The sequence below is a fragment of the Grammomys surdaster genome, unplaced genomic scaffold, assembly GCF_004785775.1.
Source record: "Grammomys surdaster isolate TR1022 unplaced genomic scaffold, NIH_TR_1.0 126198, whole genome shotgun sequence".
NCBI classification, from domain to species: Eukaryota; Metazoa; Chordata; class Mammalia; order Rodentia; family Muridae; genus Grammomys; species Grammomys surdaster.
Window position 1 is genome coordinate 5410898 of NW_021621003.1, and position 21718 is coordinate 5432615.

A 21718-nucleotide genomic window follows, 5' to 3' on the forward strand; every position below is an offset into this window, starting at 1 on the left:
AATCTAAATCATAGGCTAGAATAATGAAGTAGGCTTCCAACATGAAAATGACTTTGGGCTAGGACAGGGAAGTAGGCTCATTTTGGTCATCCTAATAAGCCCTAAGAAACAGTGATCACGGGACTTTGTTTATTGCCTTGCTTGTTCTTTGACTATTTGTGTTTATTGTCTTGCTTGTTCCTTGACTATTTGCGACTATTACGTTGCTAGTTCCTCAACTTACAAATGGCCTTAATTCTTGCATATAATTAAAATGGTATAAAAGCAGATTGGGGTAAAAAAAGATAATTCACAAGCAAGCAAACATACATATATGCAGAAACACATGTGCGTGAGCTCATATACACACAAAAGCACATACTTGCATATACAGTCACCCATAAAACAAACATCTATAAAAAACTCTCACCCTTACACATACATGCATCTTGGGCATGAATGTGTTCAACCACACCTGGCCACACACATACAGACACACACACAATCACACACACAATTACAATGCCAGATAAATACTGGGAAATGCCATATTCTCAGTGTATAATAAACAAAATCAGATAACATCAATGTTGATCTCCAGGCCTTTCAGTCAGACACTGAGCAACACTAAGTGGGAACAAGCCCCTTCAGCTGTTGCCTGGACCAATCAAAACCCATGAACCTCCAGATCAAGTAAAAAACAAAGAAACAAACAAACAAACAAACAAACAAACAAAACCAACTCAACACAAACTTAGAGCACCTACCTAGCATCTACCAAAAGACAATACCTGTCAAGGTCTTGTAAAATACATGATGAGAGCTCACACACTTCTGCCCTTATACCCAGACTGTGAATCAGACCACAGGTTCTGCTTTTTTGAAGGAATAAAATAGCTTTCCATCTTACCCCTATCTGGGCTTCATGTTCTGCCTCTGAGAGGCATAATGAAAAGCTAGTTTGAACATGGGGACACACTGGAGTTGAAGCTTCCTGTAATGTGAGGAAATCTGGGGTTAACAGAGAGCTCAAGTCAGTCAACAAAAAATTGGGCATAGTGACCTGTTGTTCAAATCCTTGTTGGTATAATGGGCCAGGATTCCATGCAGTTTATCCCTCTCACAAGTCATCTTCTGTAGCTGAATAGTCAGTGTCTCCTACTTCTCCACCTACTGTTTCTCCCATCAGCCCCTGTAGGTAGATGAACACACAAACTCTAACCATGTGTTTAAGCTCAAAGTATCTGAATGTCTCAGACCTTGATACATGACCAGCGAATTATCCTTCTCTCTGTTCTTGGCATCACATAGCCATGATACCTACAGGAATCTGCTGAAGACGAAGTTCAACACTCTCTCCTGAGAGTCACACCTTGATTTTTCCTGTAGTTCTTGCTGGCTTTCTTTCTCACTCAGAATAAAATTAAGGCGCACCTAGCAAAGCAGCTACATGCTTGTCAATTCCTGGCTCTCTATCAAATAATCATCAGAACTCTTTGACTCTGGGTCTCCTCTTTTGGAACCCAGAGTCTCCAAATCATAATTCCTACTCCTGAAAGGCCCAGGTCAACCCCACCTCCTCCAGAAATCTCCTCATCCCCTGCCCAGTGCTTACTCTGCCTTCCCCCAGACCAATTATTTCTTGATCCTTTATATGAAGACAGAAGTCCTACTTTCTTCTGCCACTCTCTGGCCTCTCCATGCTCTCTGTTTTTTCTCCAAATAACCTGCTCAGCCTCAAAAATATGTCTATGGGCAAAAACAATAAGCACTGAATGCCCCAAGAGCAGTTGCTGTTTCCATACTGGTGACATCACAGAGAATACTATGGGAATTCCAGGATACAAAACAATGTCAAGAGGAGGGTGCCCCCCAACAACCTACACCTATCCATTAACTAGCTCTTCCCCAAATCACCAACCTAAGCTGCCCTTTCCAGGAGCCTTCCCTGAGACACCAGGGAAGACCTTCAACTACTCTCCCTTCCAAAGCCAGAGATATGTCTGCTTTATCAGAATCTTTTCCCTCCTTCATGTATGGATAGTGAAGATGCACTTTCCAAACATAGCCCAAAAATGGGTGTTCCCTATATTAAGATTCATACTCAATATGGCAAGGAAGAAAGGAAGCTGAGAACTTAGGTTAGGATGATTGGTAGTGAAGTGGGTATTCCACACAATTCATCCCCCTCTCAGGTCATCTTCTGTAGCTGAATGAAGAACTTCTTCATCTGCTGCTCCTGCTCAGGGATGGTAGAGTATTGGGATGATGCCTTGCCAGTAGACCTGGTAGGTAGATAAATACAAGTAAGCAAGGACTTGGGGAAGATCCAGAGAATATTACAGTTCGGGTGGAGGAGTCAAAAAACAAAGAAAAGTCACATAAATTCTGATGAAAAATTCCCTCAGAGCTTCAACAAATCTCAGTTCATCCATGAGACTGTTAGTGAAGTGATCAGTTGGTCACAGGTCTGGATACAGACAACTGAGCACTGGGTTAACACAGGTGAGACTTGAGACATCAAAAGCAAACATTCACAGAAAGCATATGATGACCTAGAATGGAATGAGAATGTCCTGAGCTCTGGACATGTATCATGAGGAGGAAACAGACAGACACAGACACAGACACACAGACACACAGACACACACACACACACACACACCAGAATGAAGCAGCAGGGAGTCATGGAGAAGACCATGTTGTAGATCACTTGGAAGGAGCTTCAACCAGGGAACAAAAATTCTTCTGTTGGGATCCATATGGGACAATGGCCATGCTCTTGAAAGGGTGGCACAGCTAGATTTAGGTGCACCCTCCATTAGGAACACATGAGTAAGGAATGGGGAGGCAAGGGGAGAGACTTAGAGTTCTTACACTATGTAGCTTTATTAAAGTCCCACCTCACCTTTCTACTGATGCTGACAGTCCCTGTAAAGAGAAGCCAGCCCATGGTCAGCTTGGAATGCATGTTCTCAGATCTCTGAACCTTTTCCTTCCATTCATGCTCCTTGGATTAGGCTTGATGAAGGTTGTTGAGTGATCTGTGTCTTTTCAGATGTTGAAGTCCTAATCCAGTAAACTTATATGCCAACTCTACTTCTAAATAGTGTCCCGTAGAGAACAGCAAGTTGAGACTACACTGGACTTTAGGAGAGAAGCATGCGCATAAACTGGCAGGAAAAAAAAATGTCTTCATTAATATAGAGTATTGTGGGAGACAGAAAGAGAGAGGATAGAGTGAGAGACAGACATACACAGAGAGAGGGGCAGGGGAGGGGGAGAGGGAGAGGGAGAAGGAGAGGGAAAGAGAATATGCTTTGTGTACATGAAGCCAGAGAGGAAGTTGTGGATTTAGAAGACAAGGTAAGAAATCCCAGCAACTAAGAAGGAAGTCTGGAGCCAGTTGTGTCATTGAGACTTCAGACAGTTTAGTCTTTATTATTGTGATACACTTGACTTCCATGGGCAAAGCCTTAGTCTTGAATTTATACTTATGGCAACCCAGAAAAACAAACACAGAGAACTGCCCACTCTATCTGTCTGCCTCTTATTACTCTGATCTGCAATATCACAAGAGGTTGAATGGTCTTCCAAATATCCTGACATGGAGCTCATAAGGGACAACACCTGTCTTCCACGGTGCTTCATCTAAGCCCAACCTTGGTCTATAGTGGATATTCAGGAATTGAGCTGACAGGTGAAACTTTGCCTAGCTTGTTGTCAAAGTTCAGGCTTGAGACTCCTCCTTTGTGATTTTCAACTCTCCCATGTCTCAACAGGGAGGAAGATGTCACAGTGGCGAGCTAGTGTCTTCTTCCTCCATTCACATGCTTCATGTGACCCAAGCGACAGCCTCCTCAAGCTTATTACAGCTCCACAGGATGCAGCTTGGCTTCAGAGCCTTCATGTCTGGCTGCAGAAGCCAAGACAATGGTATAATTCACAGTGATAGTGTAGATACAGCAGGGCATTTCACCTAAGTCTTGCTTTCAAGTGTATTCATTTATTGTAGTTTATGCTACTCTTTTTAGAAGGCCACATTGCAGGAGAACATTTGGATTCTGCCCCGTCCACAGTTCATAGATTTCTTACATAGACTCCCACAGGATTTTAGTAGCAAGGTGTCCCTAAACTTGTATGCAAACTATCCTTTTAAACACACAAATACATAATACACACACACACACACACAGTGTAGGAGTGATAGAGATGTGCATGATGAAGAAAGGATAGGATAGTAGATCTAGAAGATAAGATGTGAAGGGTTGCACTGAAATCTAAGATCCTAGGGTGAAGGATGGGAAACAGTTGTGTCCTGGACCCTACACACAATTTGGCCATATGAACAGTGAAGTGTGAGAACACACCTGCATGCTCTAAGTCACAGCCCAGGAACATACACAGTCTACTGAACGTGATTGCGGCTCACCTCTCTGATCTGTAATTGAAGCATTCAGATGTTTCCCACAGACCCTAACATGTAGCAGCTGACGGCCAGCACCTTTCCTGCATATTACTTCATTACAGTCCAACCCTAGCACACTGAAGGATATTCAAGAACTGACCTGACAGGTGATACGTTGATCTAGTTCGATTTAGAGCCAAAGCTGTGGTTGTCAACATTCCCAGAGCTCTCTAGAGAAGTGGGTGCTGGTTTCCTCTGGCTCCCTTAGCAATGCTTCAGAAAACCAAGGAGACAGCCTCCTCAGGCATATTCACAGCTTCACAGGATGTAACTTGGCTTCAGAACACTCAACCTTGTAGTTTCAGAAGCCAGGATGAAAACTACAAAGTCCACCAGCACTCAGTTGCTATGGAGATGTCCAGATTCCCTGATAGATCTCTCTAGACCCATGGCTTTAGATAGAGGTGCCTTGAAGGGTGGGACATGGTCATTTTCCCCCACTTACTGCTCAGGACACTTAGAGATGTCAGGAAGGAGCCAGTCCCTGTTCTGGTTCACTGATTATCAGTTCTTTACTGCACTAGAAACCTGCCTGCCAATCACATCTGTTGATTCAGAAATCTAAGGGGGCCACTGTCAGGAAATGGTAGCCAGCATAACTCTGGTAAAGCCTGAGAATATGAGGTCTTGGCCAGAAGCACTTTTCTTTCCCAGTCACTAGTGTCAGACACCAACTGCACTATAGAAATCCAATGGGGATGGAGTCAGCAATGCCCTGCCAAGAGCTGAAGACATCACACTATTTCTTCCCTTCTTTCTGAGGACCTTTGTCTGCTGGGCAATAAGAGTAAAAGCCAGGAGCTCTCAGGAAAACAGCTGTGCCCTTCTCAACAACTGGATTTTGGGACAAAGAAATTAATGATGTACAGTCTCTGACTTCTAGGAACCACATTGAGCAGGGAAGTCCAGTTACTTCCAAGCTCCCAGCTCCTGATTCCCATACCTGGAAGGTACAGCTCAAGGCCATCTTCTCAAGGAAGCTCCTCACCCCCTGCCCAGGACTCACTGAGCTTTCCCAAGGACCATTTATTTCTTCCTTTTTTAAACCAAAAAAAGAAGGCCAGCTTCCTTCTCCTGCTCTCTGGTCTCTTTATGATCTCCATTCTCCATCCCAAGTAGCCTGCTTAGCCTGGACAGCATGCCTATTGGTGAACCCTACAGGCACTGAAGGAATATCCTGGAGGCAGTTGGTGTTACCACAACACTGGTGACATCACAGAAGATGCTAGGGCTCTCCAGGATACAAGAGATTGTCCAGGAAAGGGACTGCTTATGATGTCACTTGGAGCTGCTGTGTCCTACCTGGTAACTAGCTCTCCTTACATTGACTAGATTATGGGCTGCCCTTTCCAGGAGCCTCTCCTGTGACACAGTGGAAACCTTTCAGCACCTCCTCCTCCCAAAGCTACAGATATTTCTCTGATTCATTAGAAGTTACATGCTTTGAATAGACAGAGTTGGTCAGGGGCTTGGCATGGGTAGAAAAGGTCTAGGGACCTGGGGTGGGAGAGTTTGTTCTGGATAATAATTCATCCCAGGTCTATTCCTGTGACATACAGTCCAATTTCCTAGGTAAGAGAACAGAAACTACAGATGCAAACATCAGCAACAGAATATGAGAGATGGGAGAGGGAATCTCAGGCATAGGAGACAGAAGGAATTGATACATCTAAGGAAATAGAATCACTCATTAAAAGTGTCCGAACTAAAAAAGTCCAGGGCAGGTTGGTACCCATAGGGGTCTCTGCGTCTCTGAAGAGAAGGGAAGAGGTAATGAGGGAGGAGCATGTGAGGGTGGAACTAGGAGAAGACTGAGGAAAGGCTATGATCCTGATGCAAAATGAACAGATAAAATGAATTTTAAAAAAGTTAGTGGCCGTAGAACATACCTCTCCCTCAGTTTCCTGCACATGTACAGTCTTCCCACTCTGAACATGCATTCCTTGTCTCACACATCTGAGGGCCCGCAGACATGGGCACAGAGCTGGCACATAGAAGAACCTGGATAAATATTTGCTCGTTGTCTACTGAGAAGGAGGCCAGCTGTATCACGCCTCCTGTCAGCTTTTGACACTGACTGTCTAGCAAACATCTGTGACATGAACAGAAGCTGGTTTCTATCAACTGTGGATGAAAGAACCTTTCCTCAGTCCTTTAAGGGGAGAAAATGCCAAACTGGGAGTAGGGGGAAAAGGCTGTGAATCCACAGTGAAAACGTTGTGTGAAGTTCCTCTGCTTGCCATTTCTGGTCACCCGGGGAAGGACCAGGTAAAGGGCACTTTCCTGGCTGACAAGGGCATTGCCATCTAGGATGTCTGCAACAGGGCCACTAAGGAGAAAGGATGGCTAGGAAGGCAGGAAGTCACCAAAGAGCCTTGTAAGCTACAGAATGCATTGCCCTTATAGATCTGGCCACGCAGGAGTTCCAGCAGGGAAAAAAATGTCCTTTTGTGGTCGGCCCTGGCTTGCTGCCAGGGTTCAACAAGAGCCTTGTGATACGCACTTCAGAAATGTGTTAGTGGTAGGATGGTATGTCTAACTCATGTTTAATGCACATCTACATTTATGTCTCTTTCTAATGCCACAGAGGCAGACTGGCTGTGTGTGGCAAGTTGTGGCAGCCTGACTGTTCACAGACGCTCTGGGAGACAAGATTCTTTTTACCCTCATCCTGACCTCTGTTGGGTTTCAAGGGAGGGTCCTTGGAGTACTGAGACAATAGGAAGACAGACCTGAAAAAAAAAAAAAAAAAACACTTACACAAAACCAAACAAAAAACCTCAAAGAGGATCTTTGTTGTAGAAAAATTTTTAATCCTGATCTGGGATTTCTACCCTGCCTTTGAGCATTTAGTTCTCGGATAAGACACACACAACCTTTATATTAAAATAAGCCTTAATCAGCACTAGAGCTGGGCAGATATTTACCCTCTTTCCTATTAAAATCTATTTTCTGTTGAAAAGCCCAAGTTATTACTATGTTTTATCTGGGCTGCTCTTAACTCCAATTGACCAGACCTCAGGTCCGTGAGTTTTTGAATCCTAACCCATGGCATCTTCTTCCTCTCTTCACCCTCTTCTCTCTCTCTTCCTGGTCTCCCCTGACCTTCATCCCCACCCTGCCAGAAACTTCAGCTTCAAGAATTACAGAGATCTCTTCTGGCTTCTGCAAGGATCACACATATATGTACAACTATGTTTGTGTGTATGCATGTGCATGTGAGTTTCTGTGTGTGTGCATGCATGCGTGTGTGTTTACATGTTTACACACACGCATGCACATATACAGATAATTAAAACATAAAAATCCTCTGAATATAAAAAGAGCACTCATTTGAAAGAGCGCCCTCAGGGGAGTGTAGCAGTCATTGAGAAAATATGTCTGTTGCCAACCTAGGTGATTTTTTACATGCTTGCTGTAGATTCAAACTCAGCTCCTCATACTTACATGGCAAGCACTTGACCAACTATGCCCTCAGCCCTACACCATACAATTGCATTTTATAAGCTTCTTGGGTTTACTGTATTATATGATAGTTACAGATTCAGATGCTATTCATTTAAATACCAGTTGTATGGGTCCTTAATAATTTTGAAGAGTATTAAGCGGTCCTTAGATGCCTGATGCTCATGCTTTTAATTCCAGTATTTGGGTCACAGAGGTGGGTGGATTTCTAAGTTAAAGGCTAGCCTGGTCTATATAGTGAGTTCCATGATATCCAGGGCAACATACACATACACACACACACACACACACACACACACACACACACACACGCAAACCCAGTCTTGAAAAAGAAAACAAACAAAAAGGGTTCTTTGTCAAGCACCATCTAGGAAAGGCTAAGGCTAGCAAGTGGCTTTTTTGGAGGTTGCTCACTGTTTTACATAGCCTAAGAACTCCCAGAGCCAAGGTGTCAAGAGACTTCATCTGGAGATTGCTTCTTGCACTTGGTATGCCTTTCCTGACACACTTACATAGCCTAAGGATTCCTGGGCATTAGCCCTACCACACACACCTATTGAGTAGGTGTCCTACAGATCAACATAAAGATGAACTTTTATGGACTAATGCTGATAGATGAATTAATGATTTCATAGAACTCCTGATTTGATTCTAATAACCTTAGGAAGAAAGTTTAAGATAATGGTTTTAGTTATTCTCTAGAAAGATGTAATAAAATTAAAATCAACAATAGAGCGTGCCCACTCCTCATAATAGTAAATAAAGGCTATATAATGAGAAATTCAATGAGCTTTCATAATTACACTAAAAAGAGAAATAGACAGATTTCTATTCATGGTAAAGCATTCAGGTGCAAGGATGAAGCCAGGGGTGTGCACTATGATTAGGCAAGGCCATGTGAAACTGTTGCTTTAAACTTCAAAGAACAAATAGAAGGAGACTCTGCTTTGACCAACATCCTTCTGTAACCCCTATTTTTTGCAACATTTTATCTCTGAGGTAACTTTGTCTAAGAAAGTATAAAATTGTCAGAGAAAAGAAATAAGGTTGGTGGCTTGGAGGGCTCTCTCTGCCCCATCCATCCACCCATCCATCCATCCATCCATCCAAACGTATATGTCTGTTTGTCTATATGTATGTATACACATACATGTAGGTATATCTGTATGTATGTAGGTATGCATGAACACTTGTGAAGTAGAGGAAACAGGTGCTGACCAGAATGTGTATGTGTCTGAATATATGTGGGGGGGGGCATATTTTCCTATGCAAAGGATTTTAATTTTTTTCTTTGTAGCATTTCACTTCTGAGGCAATTCTTTTTTTATATATATAGACAACTTTTTGTCTAAAGCTATGAAAAGCTAAAAGCGGTAAATAAAAGGTGGCACAGCCATTTTCTGCTTCACCTGCTGTATTTGTGTCTGTGTGAGTGACATCTTTCCTTTTCTTTTTCTCTCTGCATCAAGAAGAGTTAAGGAGCTCCCTGGCCAGAAAGAGGCTTCTGGCTGACTTGCCAGAGAAAAGAGCAATACATATTTTGACTTCCATTGCCGCTCCCTGCCCCGCTGCTAAACAACATGTGTTAATCACCAGATATTAGACTTGTTTAAGCACAAGTAATAAAAAGCTAAGTTTTTAGCACAGAACAGTTACGACCGACCAGCATTAAAGAGTTAATAAAGAGTCAAGTTTTCAGTGCTTAACTACTGGCTTTGATTTAGCTGCCTGCAGCCTGGTCTCAGAGTCTTAGTTCATCATCCCTTTGAAGACTCAGCAGTCTTCATATTCTTCTTGAAAGTTCTTTTGCCTTGTTTCAAACTTAAGTTACTGTCTCTCAGGCACTGTCAAAGTACTTACTGTATGATGCATTTATTGTATATTATGTGATGTCTCTCAAGGGCTCTGTCTACATCTCCTTTGTCTTCCTTGTATCCAAGCTTGGCACAATAGGGCCCTAATGAACGTTTACTTAATGAGTGAAGACTACATGATAGCTTCTACTATCTTTCCATACCTAGACAGAAGGACTCAATTCCTGAGTCTTAAACAATTTGAGGCTCTTATTCTCAGGAGCAAAAATCAGTGCAACTGTTAGGCAGAGTCCAGGTTAAATAAATACAAATTATATGAAACAAGTCTTGGACCCAACACTATTTTAGATAGATAAAGGGAGCCCTAAAAGAAGATTCAAATAATTGATTGTTTTCTGTTTCTGTGATTAATAGCTGATGCTAATTTTTTGATTATTCAAAATTACAAACTTAAGTTTCATCAGGAAAGACTCTGGAATAAACAGCCAGAAGTGTTAAACACCTACTTCTCAGAATAAATGGTTATCACTAGGGTAGAGAAGAGGGGAGGAGAAATTACTTCTTTCTGTGATCATCTCGAGCACAGATAATCTGCCCACACCACATTATTATCCAATGGTTTAACAACAATCAGTACACCCTAGCCAAGTAATCATGGGAAGACAAGAGGGCGCTGGCAGGAAGAGAAGTGTATGGTATGTAGTCTCAGAGTGAGTTAAACTCACAGGAGAGTTGTTGGCCTAAAGGAAGACACTGATATTTGTGTTAAAATCCTCTTCTGTACCTTTTGATTATTTCTGGGAAAGTGTTATTAAAAACAAAATTTAACATCACTAAAATTTGTGTAAGTTCGCCCATCGTTGTGGACTTGAAAACACAGCTGAGCTAACCTGTTCTTTTATCTCAGTGTCTAGTTCTCAAGCTTTACTTTCACAACTGCAGAAGCTCATGGGTGCTGGTGATTGGGAAATTGCCTCAGACTATACCCCAGGGTGAATTAACTCATGGATTAAGACAGCAATAGGAAGAGAATGGAAATATTGACCCATTTGTCTACTATGACAGAGAGTGAGGAAGAAATGCTGATCTGTAGCATAAGGGACAGATCTGGTGAGATTTTGTGTCTCAGAATGCACACCTTTGGGGAGCAGTATGTATGATTTGTTCCTGCCATGCCTACTTATATCTAGCTGGCCCAGATCAGGGGAGCTGGGTGACTTAGCCTTATGACAGAGACTGCCTTATCATTTACCAGACCAGTTTCTTCGTTTCTGGCACTCACATAAAATATATTTTCTGGTCTCCTGGTAGTTATGTGTTATTGTATTGTTGAGTCCTAACCTTCTTATTGCTGTTAGTCTCTGATGCTTTTCTCTGCTCGGCTGAACAGAGGCCATCTGAGGTCCTAGGAATAAATGAACCTGGAAAGAACCTAGGCTTCAGAATGACAATGTGGGATGCTCACTGTCTACATGGGAATACACATTTGGATCCTATGTACCCAAACAACCACAGATAGCACTGTTGTGTCATGCTGATGGAAATTTATAATTTACCTTACAGGATGTGAGGGTGTTTGGGATTAGCCTCATGAGTGTGACCATGACACCTTGCATTTCCTCTACAATGGAAGCTGATAAAGGTGAGTCTTGAATTAAATATGTACCAGCTGTACTGAGCAGTGCTATTTGGTGAAGAACTAGCAAATTGCCCACAATACAAATGGAGCAGGGCTTGCAGACTGATCAGGAGAAAGGAGGACTGAGATAAGTTTATGGAATTTGTCATTAGAAAGTCACTGATGGTTTGTAAGAACCCAGTGTAGGGTAATCATTCAGATTGCCGATGTAGGTATGCAGGAATCATGAGTTACCAGAGGCAGAAGGGTAATCTTGGGTGTGAAAGGAAGAAATGGAAACATGAGAAGCATGCTTCTTCAAACCCAGCAAGAGCTGTTCATAGTCTGAGGTTGACAAAAGGAAATGGAGTTGGGGGTGGTGTAGAGAAACATTAAGCAAAAAGGGCTCCATGTTGAGACAACTTAAAGTTTTACTATTAGTAGTCTGTGCCAGCCAAGACTGCATGCCAAACTCCCCAGAGTATCCATTAAATAATAGTGAAAAGAATATATGTGTGACAAAGAAGAAAATGTGGTAGTGTCAAGTATATCAGATATTCAAAGTAAGAAACATATAAAGTAGATGAGTTGAATAAAAATTAGTAAGACAATATATGATTATGTTATATGAAATACATATATACATATATATGTATATATATCCATTGAATATAAATGATTTACAGTTAGTATAGATTTTGGATAGTATAGTATAGACTTGAAAAAGAATAAAATCAAAACCATTAATCTGTATCTGACTGTTGATTGAAGATGGTTCATTGCATAAGGTACTTTGCCATAAAGTGTGAGTACCAGATTTTGAATGGATGTGAAAGCTTGCCTCTAATCCAATGGAAGGTTCAGGAAGCAGAGACAGGATCCTCAGGGTAAGATGCCTAGATAGACAATAAGAGGGCAAGCTCCTAGGTCCACAAGCAATCATGCCTCAGGAAATAATGGAGAGAAAAACAGATAAAGAAACCTCTCAACCAGCGCCTGCAAGTTATCATCTGTGTTCACAAACAGAATGTAACATGTGCATGCACACATAAATAAAGCATCAGATAAATAAATAAATAAATAAATATTATTTTTATTTTTTTTCCAGTCCATCTTTTAATTTTTTTTTTGAAAAATTCCTGACATTACAGAACTAAACTGAAATGTATTAATAATCCACTCTTACATTTCCATGACAAACAAAAATTCATGAGCCAAAAAAAAAAAAAACAAAAAAGGGGGAGAAGCTTATAAAACTAAATATGGATATCTCAGCGTAACTGCTGAACAGAGAAAGGAATTAAAACACTTTAATTAAAAAATCATGAGTGGATGATAAAGTGTGTAGAAACTGAAAATTTACAAACTATTTAAAACCTGGAATCGCTGACTGTTCAGAAACTACACAGATGGATCATGGGTGGTGGTGAACAGCAGAAAGGGATTATGGATGAATCTGCTCTGTTCTAGCTGCTCCCCATGCCACCTGTCTCCGAGGAAAGCCTGACATTGATTAGATACTGAGCCAGGCTAATGCTGGCAGCAGATCCAGTGATGGTAACCTGACGATCAGTAGATCCTTCCACTGGGTTTGCGATTTTGATCTGCGCCCCAGACATCTGACGGATCTCATTGATTTTGGCGCCCTGACGCCCGATTATGCAGCCAATCAAATCATTTGGAATGGTGAGTTCATGAGAAGTAGTTTGAGCAGATGCATCCAAACCACTGAATCCGGTGTTGCCATGGGTCATGGGAAAATGAGACTGTTGCATTGCCAACTGGTGCAGCTTGGTCAAATCTGGCTGTGGAATGGCATACTGTCCTTGAATGGTATAGGCCTCTAGAGGTGGTCCCTCCAGGTCAGGGTTGAGGCACATGGACGGGGTGGTGTGGGGAAAGCTCGCACTGTCGCTGCCTGTGCTGTACCTGTCCTGACCACCTGCAAAGATGACTGGAGAACTGGAGGGCTTGGGCCGGTACGGGATGGTCACGCCCTTCGGGGGGGACTCCAACATGACCACACAGATCTGTTTGACACACTCAATGATGGATTGCGGAATGCCAGCAATAGTGATTGCCCGCTCAGTTGAGTTGGGGAGCATATCCCCTGCCACCTGGACCTGAGCCCCTGTACTCTCTCTTATTTCCTTGATCTTGCAGCCACCTTTTCCAATAAGAGAGCCACACTGACTAGCAGGAACCACCAGCCGTAAGGTAACCGGGGGTCTACTGGCAGCTGTGCTATTGGTCATAGAACTGCTTATGTCCTCTTCCAGTTTGTCAATGATCATAGCAAAGGCTTTGAAGATGGCATTAGTCGGTCCAGCCAAAGTGATAATTCTCTCAGGACAATTCCCTTCTGAGATGTTGATACGTGCACCACTCTCCTCGCGCATCTTCTTAACAGATTCTCCTTTCTTTCCAATGATACTGCCAACTTCCTTTCCATGCATAAGTAGCCTGATGGTGAGAGTGACATTTAATCCACCTTCAATCACACCGGTGTCCATGTCTAGCAGTTACAGGGAGCTGGACTTTGAGTGGTCAAGTCTTTGGTCACTGGAGGCGCGAGTCGACTGAGGGGAAAAGGGGAGCGGGCGGGAAGGGGAAGGGCGGGAGGCCGGGGGCGGAACAATAGGGGCGGGCGGGAAGGCGAGGGGGGCCCCGCTAGCGGGCGGAGGAGGGGGGGGGGGGGGGGGGGGAGGGGGGGAAGGGCGCCGGGGGGGGGGGGGGCGGGCGGAGGGCGGGCGGGCGGGAGAGGGCGCAGGCTGCGGCTGCTCCGGCTGCTGCCTCTGCTGGTCTGGGCAAATATTATTTTTAAAGGAAAGAAAAGCTACAGCCTTTGATACACAGCCTTTGACCTGTGAAAAAGAATAGAGTCCACAGCAGGTTGATCCTGTAATGTGTTGGCCACTATGTTATTCTTTTCACCAACACAAGCCTGTGTGTGCTTATGAGACCCCCCAAAAAAATCTATGGGGGAGAACCTGCCTATCCAAAACTGTCAAATAAAACATAGAGGTCCTCTATAAAACCTTCCTCAGGACCAGTCACTTTAGTTCAGGCTACGAAACTTAAGAATACACAGTGATTTTTCCTATGGAAGCACAAATTACTAACATGAGGAGTGAGGGACTGCTGTCATGTCTGTAGAGCATTAACTTCAGCATCATGTGTGTGATGTGGTGTAGTATCAAAACTGTTCTGTAGAGAGAACATGATGCTTTTCGGTATAGTCTGTCTAAAACACAGTGTGACATCAATATAATCTATCACAGATATCTCATGTCATATAGACTGCTGAGGATTCAGTCAGCTTCCCAAAGTGCCTGATGGAGGAACTGTGCTCACCATCTCCTTGTTGTCGTGCCCCTTATTGGGACCACTTGCTGGTGGGTGTCAAGGTTCTGAGTAACACTTGTCTATGGTTTTCTCTATATCAAGCTAATTTCTGATGTTTTCTTTTCCCTTGAAATAGTTAGCCAACAGACTCATGCTTCATGGTTCATGCATCCTCTAGAGTTAATTTGGGATTTGCCTCACTAGTGAGTTCACAGCTACAGGAGGTGTCTTTTTCTAAGGAGTGTAGAATGTTGTGTTCAAGTTATCTGTGGCTTTCTTTTGCCTCTCAGTTCTCTCAAGGGTACTGTCTGTGAAGGAAAGGCAATCAGACCCAGAAGCCCTGTTGCTGGGCCACAGGCTAGACAAAATCAGAGCCTATTTGTACATAGCAAACCAGAGTAAAGAAAGAAAACCCACCAGGATTGCCATGGTTGCTGGGGAATAGATGCAATGGTGGCTTACTTGCTGTGCACACTCAGTGCTCCTGCAGCAGCAGCTCTGTCTGAGGGAGCTCTCATCCTGGGCTGTGCTAAATCCTCACGCTAGAGGATTTAGACCTGGAGAAGGAAGGGACATGGACTTGTTGATGGTCTGCCATGTCAACTGCAGAGACTGAATCAGCTCTATTCTGCTGGACAATCTAGCATTAATTTTCAGTTGAGGTCATTCCCTGTATCCCAAGAAAATAGTGTCAGATGCTATGTAGGCCTAGACTTTTTTCAGCTTCAAAAACTACAAGAAACTGAAGTATGAACTACACACTGTGTTGGATGAGAAAACAAACAAATAAACAAAGAAATATCACATTTCTCCAATAGTTTCTTGGGTGGGGTAAGAATATAGTGAGCATGAGATACAGACATCTCAGTCAATAAGTGCTTTCCCTGTATACCTAATGAACAAAAGGTAGACACCTTGGGTCATGGCCAGCTACCCATGTCTGCTTAGCATATGCCCAAGACTGTAAAATGTAGGCTGGCTTGCCAGCACAGGACCACTGGATGGTGGTGGACCAGCATCTTGTTCTTACTCACTGCTTCCCAGTTCCTCCAAGGTAAGCAACTTCCTCCAAAAACAGCGCCCTTTCCATAGCCTGCCTGACTTTGGAACCAAAGCTATAAGCCCAGGCAACTAAAAAATCTCCATAACCAGGAGCCAAAATAAAAGTTTTCCTCCTGTAAAGTGAGTGTTATTTTGAGGAAGATAAGGCTGACTAGTTGAAGGCCAAATGCTTGCTTGTATTATGTCACACTGAGCAATAGTCCATGGAAGGGCTGCACTATATTGTACTTTTTCACTCCTTGACTCATGAACATCTGGGTAGTTTCTCTTTCAGAGCTGCTCTGAGATGTCCCACTGCAACCCTGATGTTCCATAGTTTCTCTGTGGACACCTTCTTCTTGTTCTGGAGTCACTGGGTCAATGAGGACTACAGTCCACCTTTCTGAAGAGTTGTACATGGCTTTTCACAGGGCTACCCAGTTTGACACCATAAGCAATATCTGAAGGTCCTCATTTCTCCAAGTTTCCTTGAGGCTGATTTTCACTCAGATCAAATAGTTTTTAATAACAGCAATTGCAGAGTGCCACAGACAGAACACAGGGTGAGTGCTTTAGACTACCATGAGCCTAAGGGGCTGTCTGGGGCAGTCCTGTTATTGCGCCTCAGCATAGCTATAGGACTTCTTCTGGATGCAGATGCAACATCAAGCAACTCAGCCTCTCAAATAATAATATCCAGGACTAACTCCAAGGCCAAAGTTAACTGAACCAAGATTAGGCAACGCTGAAAAGAAAAAGGCAGGAGGCAATGAGGAAAACAATCCAGAATGCTGAGAAGACACAATGAGCCCCGTGACCTTCCACTGGGCAGTCACTATCACCAAGAGCAGAGAAGGCACATACACACTTACTCGGTGTTTACTGACTGTTGTGCAAATGGATTTGCCCCAGCCGCCTCTTCATCACCTTCATGTACCATTTTCCTTTGGTTTCCCCTAACAGATTTCAATGCACATATATAGTTTTACCTCTACAAATATTTAAAAATCTGACTTTAGAGCAGTTTTTATGTCTGTTCTAGGGAGCTAGGTGGACATGCAGAATGATGGGTTGCTGTATTTGATGATTCATAGATGTCACGTGAGCTGACAGAGTACTTTTCTAATTAACATTGGTCTCTATCACCTTTAGGATATTTTGTAAACAATTGAACATACATATATGCAGAAACACAAATGAGTGCATGCCTGCACACACACACACACACACGAACACACACGAACACATGCAGACACGCTTGTATATATAAGCACCTGTACCATAAACTCCTACACAAGCAGGTACCACTACACATGCACACAACATGGTCAAAATCGTGTTCACCCACATCTGGGGACACAAAAACACACACACACACGCAGAGAGAAAGAGAGAGAGAGAGAGAGAGAGAGAGAGAGAGGAAGACTGCTGTGCTGCAGCACTTTTCCTGCTGAATGAGGAGGTAGTGGGACCTCTATTGTACACAAGGCTCTTAGACTCAGCCAGGATCTGCTCCCTTGGCCTGTACTTCTTTCCTCATCCATGAACGTTTCCCATGAAGAGTCTCACAAATACTACAGGTTAGTTACAACCTCTGCATAGCTAAGCTGGGCTACATGAGAAAAAGTTCCTGCAGTATGAAATATTTTATGTGCCTGGCCCTTTAAATGACCCTACACTCTTCAGTGACAGTTGGCTCTTGGACTTCTGGGAACAGAAGAGGGTCTAAAGTCCAGCAGAAGCTGAGACGGAGGGGAGTAGTGAGAAAGGAAAGGGACAGAGAAGGAGGAGGAGGAGAAGTAGGGTTCTGGAGACAGAAGAGTATGTCAACAAAGAAGAAAGAAGATATTGAGCAGGGCTAGAAAAGAGTAAAGAAGATATTTTGAAGAGTGAAGCTAAGAAACAGTTGAAAATGAAGTGAGCTAGCAGACTGAGAAGACAGTTGGTGACAGTTTATCCAGAAGAACCTGAGCCAGAGTAGATGCTGTTAGGAGACAGACAAAAGAAGAATCCATGAAAAACCCACAAACAACGTAGCTATATAAGTTTATAAAGACAAAGAATTATTAAACAAAAAGCAACACTTTTTTAAACCAAAGAAAAAATTGGCAGCCAATGTGGAAGGAAGAAAAACAAAACAAAATAAAACAACAAAACCAAAAAAAAACCAATTATACATTAAAAGACATTTGGCCACCATTGTGGCTAGCAGAATGGGAGGCTTTATTTCAAGTAGGATAGAGGAACAGAAAAAAAGTGATAGATATTTTGTTTGAAAAAGCTGGCAGGGTGTTTATGGATGCTGTTGTTGAAACACCCCCTGCATCATTTTTAGCAGCATTTTCCTGCTTTTCCTTGTTTTGAGCTAATTTATAAGAACGTTAAACCAAACCTGGGCACTATTGTGGATGCCTGGAAGTGCTTGCTAACAGGAGCCTGATATGGCTATCTCCTGAGAGGCTCTGACAGAGCCTGACAAATACAGAGGCAGATGCTTACAGCAAACCATTGGACTGAGAGCAGGGATTGGGGGTCCCCGATGGAGGAGTTGGAGAAGGGACTGAAGGAGCTGAGGAGGTTTGAAGCCCCATGGGGAGAACAACAGTGTCAATGGGCCAGACCCCTGGAGCTCCTGGGGACTGGATCACCAATCAATGAATACACATGGAGGGACCCACGGCTCTGGAAGTGTAGGTAGCAGAGGATGGCGTTGTTGGACATCAGTTGGAGGAGCAGCCCTTGGGCCTGAGGGAGTTCGATGCCCCAGTGTAGGGGAATGCCATGGTGGAAAGACAGAAGTAGGTGGGTGAGGAAGCACCCTCGTAGAGGCAGGGGGATGGGGGCATGGAATAGGAGTTTCCTGAAGGGGAGCCCTGGAAATGGGAAAACATTTGAAATGTAAATAAAGAAAATATCCAATAATAATTTAAAAAATGAATGTTAAAACTCTGGCTAAGCAACTGGAAAAAATACAGGTCAAAATTGAAAAGCTTGGGAATAAAAAAGAGAACATCAAGTAAAGGAAGAACAAATATGTTAATTTCCAATGACAAATTCAGGAGGGAGTTTTCCCCAGGTAGAAAGAGAAAGGAAATGTGTCAAAGGACAATCAAATCAAAGAAATCAAAAAGAATGGCCAGATGAAACCCTTTTTTTTTTCTTCCAGAACTAGAGTCAAACCCACAGAAGTCCTTGGTCAATAAATCACCAACAGAAATCCCAGCACTTATGTAGTATATGCCTGCCAATGAGGATAATCCACAAGGTTTTGATGAAGTAGGATGGCATTCCATAGAAATGAAGGACCTAAAGCAGTATAAGGAGTATAAAGCAGTATAAGTAAATGATAGTTTATTCTATGCATGTACTCTAGGTGAAACAAGCCCTTAATTGGACTACTCAGAATAGATTTGTTCCCCAAGACTGGAGGGAATTGGTAACAGCTGTATTAGAGGATAGTCCTTAATTGCAATGGTTGTCATGGTGAAGAAAAGCCAGGAATTTGGAACAGCACAATTGAGCAAGAGGAATTAATTTGGTGAGGGACTAATTGATTGGAAAAGGTTATTATGCTGATATGAAAGAACAGGTTCAACTTGAAGATGCAATCATAGAACAATGATTCGTTGAGAGCATGGGACAAAGTTGACAAGCCAGGAAAGAAAGCCACATCATTTACAGAAATCACCCCAGACTCTCGAGAAGCCTTCATTGATTGCTTTTTTACAAAGATTGATCTCAGCAGTAAATAAGATTATCATATCCTGATACAAGTGTTGATAGAGACCCTAGCATTCAAAAATGAATATGTAGAGTGTAAAAAGTGATAAGACCGCTAAAGGCACAGGAAATACCCAGAGATGAATGGATAAAGAGTATGAATGACATTGGTTCAAACATAAACCCTGCTAATATAATTGGTCAAGCTATAGCTAGAGGTCTCCCATGTCAAACTTCCAGTGCTGTAATTGTGGGAAATATGGACATTTGAAACAAAATTGTGAACAAGGCATCTCTAAGGGCTATGGCCTTCCAAAATATAATTGTGAAATCTGGCCTTCTGGAAGGCGCAGATTTCCAGAAGGGTGCAGATGATGTGGCAAGGATTACCATTGGATCAATGAACATAGGTCCAAGAGAGATAGCCAAGGCAATTTCTTGCCATCAGAAAACTATATTGGGGGGGGCTACCTCGATGCTGCACAGCAAAATGCATGAGCAGTTTCCCTCTTGTCAGTCAAGAAATAAACAAATAGAACATACTAAGAAATGCAGATCTAATACTTCTACAAGGAGCATTGTTCTAGACTTGACAATAGATACAATAGATAAACATCTTACACTCTCTATAAAAATTCTAAGTTAAAAATTTTCTACAAAGATTCATTGTACATCTAGGAAATAATAGATTTCAAGATGCCCCTTTAAAATAATGGCCTCTATTAAAAAGGATATATTATTTAACATGTGTTAGTATTGCTCAGCTGTTTATGTTTCCCTATATCAAAGGCAAAGCTGCTCCAGTAGAAATACCTGGAGGGTTTGGAAGTACTGAAAAGTGTTTGTCCTGGTAAACAGTTGTTGACAATCAGAGGCCAAAATTAAAGTTACAAATGAATGACATTGAAATAGGTTTGGTGGCTGCAAAAGTTGATGTAACTATTTCACAAAAATCTTGGGATTCAGAATGGATACTTCAAAAGGTTTATGCCCAGTTTCTAGGAATTGCAAAGTTGTCTCAAATAAAAAAAAAAAAAAAAAAAATGGAGTTCTCAAAGCTTCCGGCCGCCGGCTTGGAAAAGAGTTATGGCTAAACATCATCCAGATTTGATTTTCTGCCGCAAGCAGGCAGGTGTGGCTATCGGAAGACTGTGTGAAAAATGTGATGGCAAATGTGTGATCTGTGATTCCTATGTGCGTCCCTGCACCCTGGTTCGCATCTGTGATGAGTGTAACTATGGATCTTACCAGGGCCGCTGTGTGATCTGTGGAGGTCCCGGAGTCTCTGATGCCTACTATTGTAAAGAGTGCACCATTCAGGAGAAGGATAGAGACGGTTGCCCAAAGATTGTCAATTTGGGGAGCTCTAAGACAGACTTATTCTATGAACGCAAAAAATACGGCTTCAAGAAGAGGTGATGGGTGGGTGGCTCCTTTCCTCCCCCATCAAGCTGCTGCTGCTGCTGCCAGAAAAGACGCCTACTACCACCAGCAGAAAGGGAACGGGGGAGCTGAGTGTCACCAGAGCAGCCTGCTAGTGCTAGTGTCCTGGCCCCCTGCCACTCCTTTCCCTCCCCATGTTCCTGAGGTGGAATCTGGAATCAAGTGCCCATAGAATGCTCTAGCAGCCTGGAGGAGATGTCGCCCGCTTAGTCCTTAGTTTCCTTTTTGTTTTTAGTTGGAAAAGCAAGGCTCTGCTCTCCACACTGATCTTTCTACTCAAAAGCTTCAAAACAAGTCTGTGCAGCCCTGATGATGAAACTGTCATGTCAGAAGTGTGGTCTTGCAGCAGCTATGATGAGGTTATCCTGTGACCCTCAGTGTGGCCAGGTGCCATCAGAACAGTAATGGGACCTGACACCTACCAAGTAGTGCTGGGTTCATGTTATTTTTCTTATAAATTGGAAGTTTCTTTTATTCTAATAAAGTTGATGTGTGTTTCCTGGAAAAAAAAAAAAGAAAAAAAAAATGTGTGAGGGGGCTTAAAAGTATGGGACCAGAAGGTCAAATAGGAAAGTTGAGGCCTTATGTGCCTGATGTAGCCTTAAATTTATGAGGGCAAGATCTATTACAACAGTGAGGAACTCAGATAAATAGCCCCTCAATACCTAACACAATCCCTAAAATAAGGGTTGAGATGGAAGATGCTCCAGTGGAAGGTATTAAAAAATGTTATCCAGAACAACCTCAGATTGTGCAGTTGTCCAAAACCAAGACACAACATGAATTGAGATTCCAAATTTATAAGAGGAGCCACTTCTGAAATTA

General features: G+C 42.7%; 2 protein-coding genes across 3 annotated transcripts; one reads left to right on the plus strand and one right to left on the minus strand.

Annotated features, from left to right (window-relative positions):
• Positions 1-12625: 12625 nt before the first annotated feature.
• Positions 12626-14071, minus strand: LOC114613293 (poly(rC)-binding protein 2-like). Of its 2 annotated transcripts, XM_028758548.1 has the most exons (2): positions 13279-13967; positions 12626-13185 (listed from the first exon to the last, which is right to left on the minus strand). In XM_028758548.1, exons 1-2 carry the CDS (start codon positions 13855-13857, stop codon positions 12811-12813), a joined length of 954 nt encoding a protein of 317 aa, XP_028614381.1. In that variant the 5' UTR covers positions 13858-13967; the 3' UTR covers positions 12626-12810. The 2 variants fall into 2 exon arrangements, with proteins under 2 accessions (XP_028614381.1, XP_028614379.1); XM_028758546.1 differs by having other exon boundaries at positions 12626-14071.
• Positions 14072-20504: 6433 nt separating this feature from the next.
• LOC114613350 (PHD finger-like domain-containing protein 5A) lies at positions 20505-21402 on the plus strand. Its single transcript, XM_028758628.1, has one exon. The coding sequence runs from the start codon at positions 20537-20539 to the stop codon at positions 20867-20869; it is 333 nt and encodes a 110-aa protein (XP_028614461.1). The 5' UTR covers positions 20505-20536; the 3' UTR covers positions 20870-21402.
• The last annotated feature ends 316 nt before the right edge of the window (positions 21403-21718 follow it).

Excerpts from the sequence above, each read along its gene's own strand:
- LOC114613293 (XM_028758546.1), bottom strand. The coding sequence starts at position 13,857 with ATGGACACCGGTGTGATTGAAGGTGGATTAAATGTCACTCTCACCATC.
- LOC114613350 (XM_028758628.1), top strand. The coding sequence starts at position 20,537 with ATGGCTAAACATCATCCAGATTTGATTTTCTGCCGCAAGCAGGCAGGT.